At 36.9% G+C, this 14,098-nt stretch overlaps 1 protein-coding gene across 2 annotated transcripts in view; it reads right to left on the bottom strand.

The window, feature by feature from the left end:
* Olfm3 (olfactomedin 3) overlaps window positions 1–14,098 on the bottom strand; it is a 201,027-nt gene that overhangs the window by 34,576 nt on the left and 152,353 nt on the right. The window contains exon 1 of one of the 2 annotated variants that reach the window (XM_028757334.1): window positions 6,897–7,065. The exons of the other annotated variant lie outside the window; for it this stretch is intronic. Within the exon in view, the coding sequence (XP_028613167.1) occupies window positions 6,897–7,025 (129 nt within the window). The 5' untranslated portion in view covers window positions 7,026–7,065. Of the gene's footprint in view, window positions 1–6,896; window positions 7,066–14,098 lie in introns of those variants that run through there. 2 annotated transcript variants of the gene reach the window in all.

Here is a 14,098-nt window from a genome sequence, read left to right as displayed (position 1 = left end):
ATAGTGAAGTCTTGCAAGTATTTCTAGCACTCTCTTTTAGGACCAACAAGCACAGAAAGCAAAACCAAAATCAGACTGACTGTGATCTCAGATGGAAGGATGTATGTAGATATTTTTGGATACCTAGGACAAAAGAAAGACCTGCTCCAATTTCTGACTTACAATGACAATTATTCAAATATCAATAAAACTCATGTACTGGGAAGATCCAGCATCTGTGGATCTCTAGCTGCTGTTGGGAGGATTGTGCAACTTATTATCACTTAATATCTTGATATTTTGAGATTGAGGCGACATAATTTTGACCAACCTTGAAACAGGAAGTAAGTTTCCTACAGTCACAGGGTGAAGAATCAGTAGAATTGAGTTTTGAACGTGTGCAGTCTGATCACAGACCATAAGGCTTAAACACCATATTGAACTATGAATTATTTCTGTCTCCCTTAATACGGATGTTGCAACCCTGATACAGCATCTATTTGTATGATGATGAAGCATAGTACTTGGATCTGGAAAGTGAGTACAGTTGATTATGAATGGCTTTAAGCATCCAGGCAGAGCAGCCATTATGGGTACAGTTCTCTTTGAACTCTTTGTGTTAATTAGAAGAACTAAATGAACTATTTAGCAATTTTTAATATTACAACACTCATTAAATATTTAAGAATGTTCTAAATAAGAGAATTAAAACAATCATTTTTAACAATTGTATCTGGTCTGAGTTCTTTGATTATAATTTAATTGTGTATTTATGCTTTGCAAACATAAAGCTACCACATGGGAATTCCCCTGAACCACAGGATTTTTGTGTTAAAAACAAAACAAAACAAAACAAAACAAAACAAAACAAAACAAAACAAAACCAGTGGATCTTGAGAAGTGGAAAAAGAAAGTCAAAATACATTGCTTTTCAGTAGAGTTTCCTTATAACATCTCTTCTCTTGCAATTGGATTCATTTCTTTGGAACCAATTGCCTTTAGAAACAGTATTTTATGCTACTTATAAGGATCCCATAGAGTAAAGAACTTAAAGCAATTTTTGCAAGCTACCAGTTAGTACAAACTCATACCTATTTTCTACATTTTTCAACTCAGAGTTCAATATGTTCTTCCTCTACATGTCAGTTCACAGACAGTCCTAACAGGACTGTAGATGAAACAGACTCTACCCCGCCCTCAGCAGCTGATTCCCACCAGGCAGGGGCATTATCTTGTGTGGAAACACTTGGCCACTGTGACCCTAGAGAAGCAGTGAGCTAAGGGACAGGCAAACAGAGTACTCTTGCAGAAGGAACTACAGTCATTACCAGATCCTGGACAACATAGATGGAAAAGGAAAGGATCCCATATCTTTGAATGGAAGCAAGTTTGTTAATTGAACATTATTACAGTTTATTTTTCATGTTTAGTTTAAAAGTATTTCATAAAAATAAAGACCAAGGTAGAAAGAAATGAGGGACCAAACTACTAAAACTGGGGTCCAATGTGAAAGATGTAAAGTAGAAAAATATCACATTATTAAAACCTAGATTCCAAGTGTCACTTATTTGAGTGATTAAAAACCTCTATTAAATTCCTATCTAAGGATGTGTCTTGCTTGCTCCAGAGAGCTAGGTGAGGAGGAGGGTATTAATGGCTTCAGTTACAGAGAAAGGGAAAATGTGAAAACAGGAATTAGAGAAAGGTTAAGAGATCATGCCAGAAGAAATACGCTGTGGAGGATGTGTTAATAAAGATGTCACTCTGTAGCAGCTTTCCTGCTATTACTTATAAGAATCTTTGGAACTGAAATAAATAAATATTCTTCATTTAAGGAAACCTCCATGTTTTAAGGGAAAAAACTCAGTTATGAAAATAAAAACAACTATAGAAATAGCAAAATCGTCATCAAGTTTAAGGTGGCCATCTCTGTTCATATTGTTTGAAAATCCCAATGGGTTGGGAGTGGAAAAGGGCACAGAGGTAGTATTTGGTCACATTTCACTCTATACAATGCCAAGTTTATGTGGGTTCCCAGTTTCAGAGGGTGTCCCACGATGATCTCCCGCCTGAGGACAGAGTGAGAGCAGGGAGGGTCTGCTACCGTCTCTGCCGCTGCCTTTGCCTGCATCATCACTGTCCGTTGGTCTTCGGCCCGGCCTGTTGTGAAAGGTCTGGCCCAAAGGGTACAGAGCACGAGCAGGAAGGAGAGATTGCCTGCCTCCACTGCTGCCTCTGCCCAAGTCTCCTTTGTCGCCGCTGGGTCACTCCCAGGTGCTGCACCTGTCTCTAAGCGCTGAGCCTGCCTGAGCTGGGTGGATAGGAAGCTGGCTAGCTGGCAAGGAAGCAGCTTGGTGCCCCAGGAAGTTTCCAGGAGAGCAGATATCTCCCCAAGTGTTACAGCTCTAGTGTTACAGCTCTTGAGATAAAAACTCTCGGACACCAGGATGATTCTCCTCCAGAATAGAGCCCTTATATACAGTTTCAGAGTGGATTAGGGTCTGGCAGCAGATATCGCCTATTGGCTTGGTCTGAGAGCTTGGAGATACCTCAGCTACATGTAGGAGACCCTGAGACACTGTTCCTCATGACTGATGGTCATAGACCTCTCTTTGGGAGGGGCTGTGGAGGGGCAAAGCTGAATGAAAATAACCAGGGCCTGGGGGCAAAAGTCGAACACCTGCCGTCCAGATAATGGTCCGGGATTCAAGACTCGCTCAGCCAGGTACCCAGCTGCTTCTCCCAGCCCAGCACCCCACAAGTTTATATACTTTTGTGTGTGTGTGCTTCCCTATGATCTCTGCATGGTCAGGATTCAACGCTTCATGGGTCACCTTTCCATTGTGGAAAACTGAGGTTTTGGACCTGGAATTATCTTTCTGGAAATTTTCTCTTAGTCCCTACTTCTGCTTCAGAATCCCAAACAATAATATATCCACTCTCATCCTTTATAAGATCCTTCTCTAAAGAGGCTATTGTCACATTCTTTGTACTCTCAAGATTTATTATTCAGAGCTTTCAATCAACTCTCGCTAATTTACTTAGTTGTCCTAGCACATAATGGTCATTGCCTGATGTTTTAAGAGACAAAAGCAGTCAGAAAATACAGTAATGTGATGGAAAGGCAACATGTACAAGGGCCTGGGCTCCTTCCTTACTATTGCAAAACAAATTCCAAACTCCCCCAATCAATAATGGATGGTAATATTAGACATCATCATTCAGAACTGTAAAACACATTTGTTATTTTAGAGTAAGATCCTTGGAGGATACCGACAGTGTTTTTCAGAGAATTATAGTCAGTTAAACTGACTAATGCATCAGAGTAGTTGCATATGAGGAGACACCAGATAGATGTCTGAAAATGGTGCAAAAAAAAAAAAAATCGCTTCTGCCCACAGGTCCCTTCAAGGCCTCTTCCTTCCACAGCAGTAGGGCTGGCTCTTTGGGAACAGTGTCTGCTGATACTCTCTGCTTTTTTAATTGCTCTTCTCCAGGTTATTCTTGGTAAGCCTTCCACAGCATGAGGGATTTTTCAGAAGCTAAGCCTACAGGGGAAGTGACTCTGCATCAGAGAGAAGGGCCAGAGGGGGCCTGAGCCTGCAGAGACCTGAAGACAACTCTCCCAGCTTCTCCAAAGGCCATAAGCCCACTCCTAGTGTAGAAGGAGAAAAATGAAGCAAGAAAAATAAGAATAACATCAACATTTGAAGAAAAATATGAGGAACTTCATCACTTAATAAAGAGGTCTACTTAATTAGCCCCTGGTAGACAGTTTCCTGCAATTTCTAAACCTCCCTTAGCTCTTGAAACAACCACACACTGCTATTTCTGAGGCACCTGCCATAAACCAATTTAGTTTTTTTTTAATATTTTAAACTGTCTTTCTTGCTTCAATTTTTAGACCAACTGAAAAAATTTTAAAGCTATGATAATATTTATACAACTACATTGTTTCTCTTTCTGTTACTATGCTGTACAAACTTAAAGCCTATTTTGAGACGTGTGTGTGTGTGTGTGTGTATGCGTGTGTGTGTGTGTGTGTGATTGTGTGTGTGTGTATGTGTGTGACTTCTACACAGTTACTAGCTCATCTCATTTATACTGATTAACATAGAGGTAGAAATTAAAAGCAGAAAAATTGATGTGGAAAGCTGATTCACTACATTTCGTTGTACCTACTGTACTAAGGAAGCGTCTTTTTTTTTTTCATCTAATGGACAGAAAGCTATGTAGAAACAGAAGTAGTGGTCCTTTATTTCCATAAGGGATTATTATAAAGAAATCAGGTGAAAAAAGTTTGTTTGTCAACAAGCTTCCCTTACTACATCCAAACTGTGTGCAATGCCACTTAGGAGCTTATTTCCCCCTTTATTGCAAGAAGTTTGAGGACAGTAGGTATAGAGCTGAGGTATGTAACTATTTTCTTTCTCTTTGCGGCCACTAAGACGAAGAAGTAAATTTCAAAAAGTGAGGCTATAGGTCTGTAGGAAAGGGATAGAAGAAAGTCAAGGAACATGAGAAACATTTTGAGCAAGGCGGGGTGGACCTAGTAGACACTGGAAGCCATGAATGTTACGGATTAGCCATTGATATTACGAAGACATGGCTCACTGGACAGGATTGCGGTCTTATGGTTTGGCTCTACATGACTACTTATAAAAATCTAACTGGTACCCTGAGTCAGCTGTCATACCTGTACAGTATGGATCTTTGATTATCTCATTCAGATAATCAAATTAAGTCCCAGAGCTCTGGGTTTCTGTGGAGTATCTTGACTGGGGCAAGGGTTAGACTGTGTGGGAAGGAAGCAGATGGAAGTTGTCCAGCACATTTTTCTTCCTCTCAGTTATGTGACCTATAACCTGTTGTACACATTGCATTTCCTCTAAAACTTTAATTGAAAAAAAATCTTCACTTATCATCTAAGATATAATTATCAGGATAAGTAAACAATTGAATAAATAAATGATATTGCTAATGATAGTGTGAACAGGCACAGAACAAAACATTTCTAAGGTCTGATATAACTTTGCAGCATCAACATTTTATATTCCTCTAAAAATTATCTAAGTCACTCATACTTCATCCTACAGATTCTAAGCCATGAGCAATAATCTTGAATAATTAGGTAATAGACAGTAGTTTGAAGAAACAAGTAAAATAGAGGTTTTGTTAACCTGTCTTCATTTCAGACAATATCAGAATACCATTCACTAATGTTTTATCAGGAACCATAAATGAGACCTTCATAATTTTTTATGGTTTTCTAAATTTGTCTTTATTTGCCAAAGGGGTCCATATAAAGTAAGAACTGTTGTGTTGGGATATATACATACCTATAGCAATGTTTCCTAATTAGATTGATTATTAACCGTATAGCTTTCACTTCGAACTTAAAAATATAGTTAAAATCCTGAAAGAATCACGGACGGCTCCTGGAAATTTGGTTCTCTTTATTTAGTAACAGTAGAAAATATACTTGTTGATGCATATATATATATATATATATATATATATATATATATATATATGATGAGTATGCATCCCATACTTAATATGACAAATTTGGTAGATAATTTACCATTAGTTAAGGATCGTATTTCTAAAAGTATTAATTCTACAGCTGTGTTTTTAAAACCAGGTACTTGAACCTTGGAAAAAGTTGACTCAGTTAGTATTAAGCACCTCAGATTGTTTGTTGTATAAATGTGCATTAATGAGATATCATGCTGTCTGCATGGCTGTAGGTCTCCTTGACCGCTCTGCTGCCAGACCTTTTCATGCAAGTTATACAGAAACTCTCCACAGAAAAGTCATTACGGTACCGTGAAGGACCTTAGGAAGGTAACATGCAGAAGCCAGGTCAAGTCTGATTCCATGCACTCTGCTGATGCCTCCATACAGTGAGAAACTGTCAAATTATGTAATTAATTCAATCAGACTACATGGTTAATTGTACATTGATTGATAGGCTATTATTAGAAGCTGCAAACAACTAATAAAATGGAGGATTTCTTTTTCTTTGCATAGTCCAATAGAGTAATATACAAAGTAAAAACTCCAAATAGTATGTTCTTTATGAATATTTATTTGATAGCAGTTCATTTTTTAGAATATGCCTTTTATTTCAGATTTCACATTTTCATTTGAAAAACTACTAATTTATATTTTTCTTGAAATATTGCAGTGTGGATGAACATATCTAATTTCAAAATACCAGAGAAGAATTTGCTAAAATGTGGAAAGGATTAAGACTCATGGATGAAGACCATACAGGACCAATTTATGCCAGAAAAAACATCTGTGTAAAATATTAAATAATACAACAAGATTTTTTTGAAAAAATAATCAGGTATGTTTTCTGTGGTTCTTGCTCTTTAGTGGTTTTAATATCCTTTTGGTATGCTTTAAATTCCTGAGCTCATTTTATAATTCACTTATGCTTAAAAAGACATTGGCTTCTTTGCCTGAATTAATTACACACAGCCATAGGCATTGCATTCCAAAGGAAGACCCTGCTGTGGCAAAAACAGATTAGGCAAAAACTCTACAGTCTATTCTGTAGGAAATTACAAAGGTTGCACACATTACAAGAAATATAATAGAAACAAAGCATAATAAAGAACCCTTTCAGATCACAAGTTAATTTAGTTAAAACATTTCATTCTTAAGAATTTAATGAGACCAGCCTTCCTTTTTATAGCCAATTCTCCAGCAGTCCCCTCTCCCTCTTTTTTTTTTTTATGTGTGTGTGTAACTTTAAAGTGCTCATAAATATCCATGAGTAAAGTTATCACACAGACATTCTATCTTTGAAGTTCACCAATAAAGAGAGCAGCAGACTCTCAAACTTTCAAATTTACAGCGCCCACTGTTTTAAGTATAAGATGGTCAACCCCCCCAGAGTGACTTACTAAGGTATCTGGCGCCGACAGCCTTGTGGTGTTCAGTCCTACCAGGGATGGGAGAGTTTGGGACATCCAGTTTGAGATCATTGCCATGGTACTGAGCACAGCGCCCAGCTTCAGCAGTGAAGCGCTCATTGCTGTGGAGCTAATGAGTTTTCATAGTGACTGATTAGGATCCAGGAGCCTGGCTGGCAGCGGGAGGCGTGACTGCAGCAAGCCACATCTACAGCATGAAAAGAGACCAAGAGCTCTGTCTAATCACCAGGCAGATCTGGAAACCTCCTTTCCCCCACCCTCATGGCAAGTGCCTTGTCCTCCTTTTCCTCTCTTCTAGGACACTTTGCTAGATAAACAGAATATTCTTGCTAGGGCTTGGTGCAAGTTTGGTGGGCCGGGGATGGGGAGCTTTTCCAGCTCCATTGCACTCTTACCAGGAACAGAGTCTGTCTTTTCTGGGTTGTGTGTATAATCAGTTTCTCTTTTTCGTTCATAGCAAAGTCAAGAGCCTCTAAATGGGGATCTGCCAAAGTGCACATTCCAAATGCCAAACCTAATTTGTACAGATTTCTCTGGGCAAGATCAGAGTGCCTTCAGAAGAGCATGAAAACAGTCTGCGAATAATTTCTGAGATGATCATGCAGTGTGAACAGGGGATCAGTTGCTCAAACAGCAACCTACAATTAGTGTCAACACTTTAAAACCACAGCCAAAGATTAACAGCTACTGCCTGTGTGAATGTCTCTAGGCACCTTACAACGGAACAGACAGAAGAGCTGGCCTTGAAGAGAAACTTCTGTGGCAGAAATTCTTAATTTCTAGTTTTGTCTTGGAAAACAAAAGTTCTCCAGTCTCCTTTGGAGGCTCTCAGTCCTACATCAGACCTGGTTAATTCTGTTTTCACTTCGTGAAGATTTGCAAACTGGTCTTGAAAACTGCAACCTGCAAGAATGTGTGATCTGTTAAAAATGGATGCAGGAACCATGGGCATCTGATTCTTGTTTCCTTCTTGCCAACTCTGTATCTGGTTGGTGACATAACTTTTCTTGATTTTTAGTGTTTTCCTATAAAACACATGGGATAGGTTTCAGGCTGAGGCCTCTTCTAGCTCTAAACTTTAGATCTTACTTGAAATGTCATTAAAGTTTCATTAATCTAAAGTTAGATCTTACTTGAAATGTCATTAATGTAGATATGACAAATGAGCCACATCTAAATTTCAGGTTCTGGGTAGAACAAATTAGAGACCGCTGTTTTGTTTGTTTGTTTGCCTTTTGTTGTTCTTTGTATATATATATATACAAAAATGTATGAAGGGAAATGTCAGTAAATTAAGATTAAGTGGAAAAATTGAGACATAAGAAAGAAAAACAACATCGTTATACCTTAGGATAATTCTATGATTTGTATTTTTTTCAGTCACATACAAACACACACACACACAAGCACATACACTCCTAATAGTGTGTGCAAACAAAATATTTAATACAGTTGAAAGAAATACTGATTTACAGTGTGTATGGTGTATTCTCAAGGAAATTTAATGTGGGGTATTTGTTAAAAGCCTTCAACTGTTCCTTGTGTCTGCTAGTTTGGAATCTCGGACATATTCATTTCTCTTTAAAATATATCCAAATAATTTCCTTTGGTTTAAAATGCTTTAAAAGTCATGCCCAGAAAACCAGATATTATTTCTTTTTGTTATTCAAAAACCATGCCATTTGAGAAATCAATAAGCATTAAGTACATTAGTCTATTGCAGAGTAGCAAGCAGCAGTCAAGGGAAGGAATGTGGAATTTTATATTTGTGTTACAATGTTACACTGCAAGAATACAAAGTAGCTCCAGAAACCTAAATGTTTGGAAAATACACCTGGAACTCAGCCAGTTTTAATAAAGGAAGAGGGTGTCTTTAGCAAAACTTAATATCCACAATTGAAAATTAATATACATACAATTATGAGATAATTTAAAAAGCAATGTGGCAGATGGTAATTGTACTTATTAATGAACTATCAACAAAATAATAACATCTTCTCAAGAATATAGGGTTGAATGGCAGAAAAGAATGGGACTCTTATTTGCAAATTACTAAGAAAGGGAAAAATGGGAAAAGGAGCACAAATGAAATGCTGCTTTTAATTTTTCTGAGATGCAAATAGGTCATCCAGAATACTGAGAAAGAACAATAGTCCAAGTGTATGATTCAGCCATGTTTATGAACAGCATAAATGCTAAAATGTGTTATTACAAGAGCTTTAAGTGCCACATTGAAATAGAAAAGGCTCAAATTATAATGATTATTAGCTGTAAGAAATAAAAATAACTTCAATTTGCAAAGACCTAAATAGTTTGCAGTACTCTCATAACCTATTAAAGTTACTTCCATTTTAAAAGTTGAGTTCTAGTTTCCAGATAGAGGCTGGAATTTTGTATGCATGCATGCATGTGTGCATATATATGGAAGCCTGCCTTTGAGAATTCCCACAGCACAATGTGATCAGTAATGGAATAGTCTGAATTTCATGTGGAAACACGAGCTGTGGCCAGATCCCAGGATTCAGGATCACCTAAGTATGTCTAACCTTTTTCTGGTTTGCAATGTTGTGGTTTAATGCAAAGCTGTGATGCCATTAGTTTCATGTGGTGAAGTATCACTGACATTTGCAGGATTCGGGATAGACATGCAGGAGCTGCAGAGAGAGCAATCAGAATAGGAGACAAGAAAAAGTCACTTAGAATTTTATATTCCCAAAGTTTAAGTAAGAGGTGGGAAAATTCTGGCAGAAGAACCAGTCAGTGGCATTGATAAGGACTGAGCCCATTGAGACTTTCTGGAGTTGTGGCAGCTCGCAGTGACGCAATAGATGGAAGATGTGAAGGAAAGTGACCACAAGCAGTTTGAATGTGGTTGGAATGTGAGCACGGGTTTGATTCATCAGGATGAGAGACAGAGCCAGGGAGACAGCTTTATGTATAAGATTGAATTCTTTTCCCACACCCATGGTTTGTTACGCATGGTACAGAGCTACAGCAGTGTTCACACCTGAAATTCAGGAACACAACTAATTACCAAGATCATGCAAGCTATGTATTGTTTGAAGGCTATAGTTAAAAAAATGTTAATGAATCAAAGTCTTAAAAGTACATGGGGTTTTATTTAGCCTTTAATCAAAGATAATCACTCAATTTATTACCTATGTACTTTGTTAAATGTTAACAAACAAAGTATCCTCTATTTCAGGTAAATAGTAAGTATAATTTCCAACCTAATAGTCTCACAGAAGATGCAACTGGACTACACATTTATCTTTTATTTTTATAACCTTATAGTGATTCAACAACTATAAAGTCTAGAACTATGAATTATGGCACATGGGATGCTGAAACTTATTGAATAATATGTTTATTCATTAGTTTTATATGGTATTCTGTCTTGTTATTTTTCAGAGAGAGTTTAATGAGAGAACTACATAATAAATAATTAATAAGCAATTACATATTAAGTGAAAAGATTTATAGCCAATAGTGTATATCACTGGCATGCTTTATCACTGGAAGTTTTTCCTTTAATTTGTTATGTAAAAGTTTAGCATTGCTTTAATTTTCAAAATATGTTTCTGAATTTTGGTGCCATTGTGTTTTACTGTGTTTGTGTGTGTGTGTGTGTTTATGAGCAATACAGCCTAGGCAGATACTAAAAGTATATATTTATTGCTTTGAAAAGAAAGACGTTAGTTAGAATGGGCTCTAGAAAAATGACTAAACATCTTTTAGGGAATAAGTTAAACTGACATCCTTGAAAAAGTAGCATCAAATAGAAGAATTAATCAGAGCTGTGGTCAGCATATCAAGAAGTATCCCCCCATATACTGCAGCACAGAGATGCAGTTTAAAAAAATACCTCTGACCATGTTTGTAACATGCCAGACACTCGAAGCATGGTAGTCATATACTTGGTGCTCAGATATAAGAACTACATCATCAGGAGAGCATGATGGCACCCAGGACAGTAGTATTGTTTTCTTCAGACCAACAGTGACTGAAATGCAGAATGATGTGTTCTAAAAGCTCAGTGCAGATTCCCAACCACATCGTATGTAAAATTTTGATTATTTCAAAAGCATTGTCCATTCAGCTTCTTTTTGCAGAGAGTCCCAATGTTGTCATTTCATTCCTAGTATAGGGCTACCATGTATTGAGTGTCTGGCATGTTACAAACATGGCCAGATTAATTTTTTTAAAACTGCCTCTCTATGGTGCAGTATATGGGGGGGGGGATACTTCTCAATATGCTAACAATAGCTCTGATTAATTCTTCTATTTGATGCTACTTTTTCAAGGATGTCAGTTTAACTTATTCCCTAAGAGATGTTTAATCGTTTTTCTAGAGTCCATTCTAGCTTATGTCTTTTTTTTAAAGCAGTAAGAGGGAGACGAAACAATGTGACACCTCTGACTCTGAGAACTTGTAGTAGTTAGAAAAAGAATTCTATTTGGTTACATGTCTGTAGCTGCCCACCTGCTTCATTGTTCTCCACACACTCAATCTACCTTTTCCCTCTGTTGCATAGATATATTTCTGTGGTCTTACATTACACTGGGCTCTACTTTACTCAGAAAGTCCTTCAGTTCCTTTCTGATTATTGTCGTAATTTCTCAACAACTTGTTGAGGTTTGAATTCCTAGGTCACAACAGTAGAGTCTGACTTAGCTGTAGCAAGGGCAGCATCATTTGTGTTTTTCACTAGTTCCTGGACAATGTTGATGCTCTGTACTTGGTCCATTGTTTGGGTAACTACAACAGATCTCATTCGTTTCATTTTATTCAGAGACAACTATTTTGATTCTTTCCTCTTTTACCAATATCAGCCAATTGTTTTCCTTCTGAATGGCTCATTCCTAGAGGCAGACAAAGGCCAGTTGGAGTCTCTTAGTTTATACAGACCTCTTCTTTAGTGCAGAGGAGTCAAACATAGGGCCTATTCCAGCGAGACAAGTGCTCTACCATTGAGCTATGTCCTGATCACTTTAAAACAGTCTTGAACCTAATTTCTTTCTAGTAATTCCTTTCTCTTTTATCTTTTTAAAAATATACCTTCTTGAGAGATTTATTTCTATTCCTCAGTTTCCATTACTTTCTCCTTCATCAGATATCTTGTTGACATTTTTCTCTTGCACCAATACTACCCATTTCAAATCTATGATCCCATATTGCTAAGTATAGCAGTCAATTCTCAGGCCTTAGCTCCCTTGACCTTCATCAGTATTACTTTCTTCTTGGAATGATTCCTCCCTTTGGCTTCCACAATACAACACTCAACTAGTTTTCTCCCAAACTTCTTGACCTCTCTTTATATTGCCTTTTGCTGATTTTTCCTCATCTATATGCTAATGACTCCCAAATCCATTTCTTCTTCAAAGGCCTCTCCTATCAATTCAGACATGCATTTCCAATTATCTACTTGACACCTTCACCTTCGATGCTTAATTGGCATCTTTAATTGAGCATGTTATAAATGAATCCTTGATACAGCTTCCCAATCCTGAGCAAACAAAGCTAAAGCAACAAAACACAACTTACCCAAAGAAACAACAATGCTGTACTTATGCAGCCAATACTGCTACCTTTCTGTTTTCAGTTAGTCGGCAGTGCTATGAACTCAGCTGGCATAGTTGTGTAACCAGTGATGACTTATTTATGATGCAGTAGATAGTTTCTTGCCCATGAATATAGCCCTGGTAAAATCCTGAAGGTCCCAAATGAAAAACACATAACAATGAGGACTCCATGGAAAGAGGGGGAAGTGCTGAATGTGGGATATTGAAGAGGAAGGTGAGGGGATGAGAGTGACCAGAATGAGTTAGGTAAATTCATGAAGTTGCCTATGAAAACATTAAATTTCTTTTCAGTTTTCAGCTGTAATCATTTCCCCTATATTTCTTAAAAGTTTATTGGCATTCTAGTTTTTGCCTTCTAAATATCTCTAGAATTCAACCTTTTATGCAGTTCTTACTGCTATCATTCTTAGTAAAGTTCCATGGTCTCTCATTGGGTTTGTTACAAGATCCACCTTGACCTAAAATTGCTTAGTGCATCTATAACTTTCCAATCAAAATAATTCTGTTAATACATAAGTTGGATTGTATTATTCTTCTAAAAACCTAGTAGATTTCCATTGGACTCACAGTAAAGAGCTTGAAAGAGAAAATACTCTCTTACTTCTTGCAAGCATTCCTTTGGATTGCTCCCTGGCTGCTCTTCAGAGTTGTAAGGTCTTCTACCCCATGGTCTTTTCTTTTTTTTTTTTCCTGCCAGGATGATGCATTTTTTTGTATTACTGTCACACTTTTGACTTTGATTCAGAAGTCAAGGTTTTATGGCCATATAATATTTTCTTATTCTATCTGCTTGCTTGTTTCAGTCTTTTGCTATCTCCCTGTTCTGTGTAAGGCTAGTTAGGTGCTATGTATTTCTTCTGCTTCTTTATTTTCTCTGTTTTCCTCTGGAAATCAAGTTCCATGACAGCAGAGATTCTATCACATTTATTTCAATTCTTTGGGAATTCTCAATTTCTAAGACAGTGTCAGGAATATAGGTCATTCTTAATAAAATATTATTAGCTATCAAAATAAATCAATACATTTTCATTTTGTTTTAAAATAAGATCAGTTTAGAGCCAATTGACAGTAGAGTCTATCATTAGAAAACCAATGCAATATAAAGTATTAAAGTATTTTATTTTATGTGTGTTTTTGAAAGGATGATTCTGATTATTATGATATACGTGGGGGTGTGTTTATAATGTTAAAGAGTCAAACATTTGTTCCAAGCACTACTTTTTCTTCTTTCAGTTTGCAAATATAAATATAAGCAATTTTGTTCCAATCCAAAAAGTACTAGTCTCAACTCTTCTTCAGTTTTTCTGTTGCTATGACTCAAGCTTCCCAGAGCCATAACTAAGCCTAAGTCTATCAAGTCTATCTCTTGCTTTTGACTTGTCAAATTTTCTCTACCATAATGAATATGGAAGAGACTGTATGTAATGTAAATGGTCAATTATTTAAAAAAACAGTTTATTATCCATATGTCTATCAAAATATAATGTGTTAAGGTATATATTAAAATAGTTAAGAAAAAGTGGAATAATACATTTGAAATAGAAATGCAAGTGTTTAGTCAAGGTCTCATTCACATTGGTCCTTGACAA

The sequence above is a fragment of the Grammomys surdaster genome, unplaced genomic scaffold (assembly GCF_004785775.1).
Source record: "Grammomys surdaster isolate TR1022 unplaced genomic scaffold, NIH_TR_1.0 126158, whole genome shotgun sequence".
NCBI classification, from domain to species: Eukaryota; Metazoa; Chordata; class Mammalia; order Rodentia; family Muridae; genus Grammomys; species Grammomys surdaster.
This window is presented reverse-complemented; position numbering and strand designations above follow the sequence as displayed.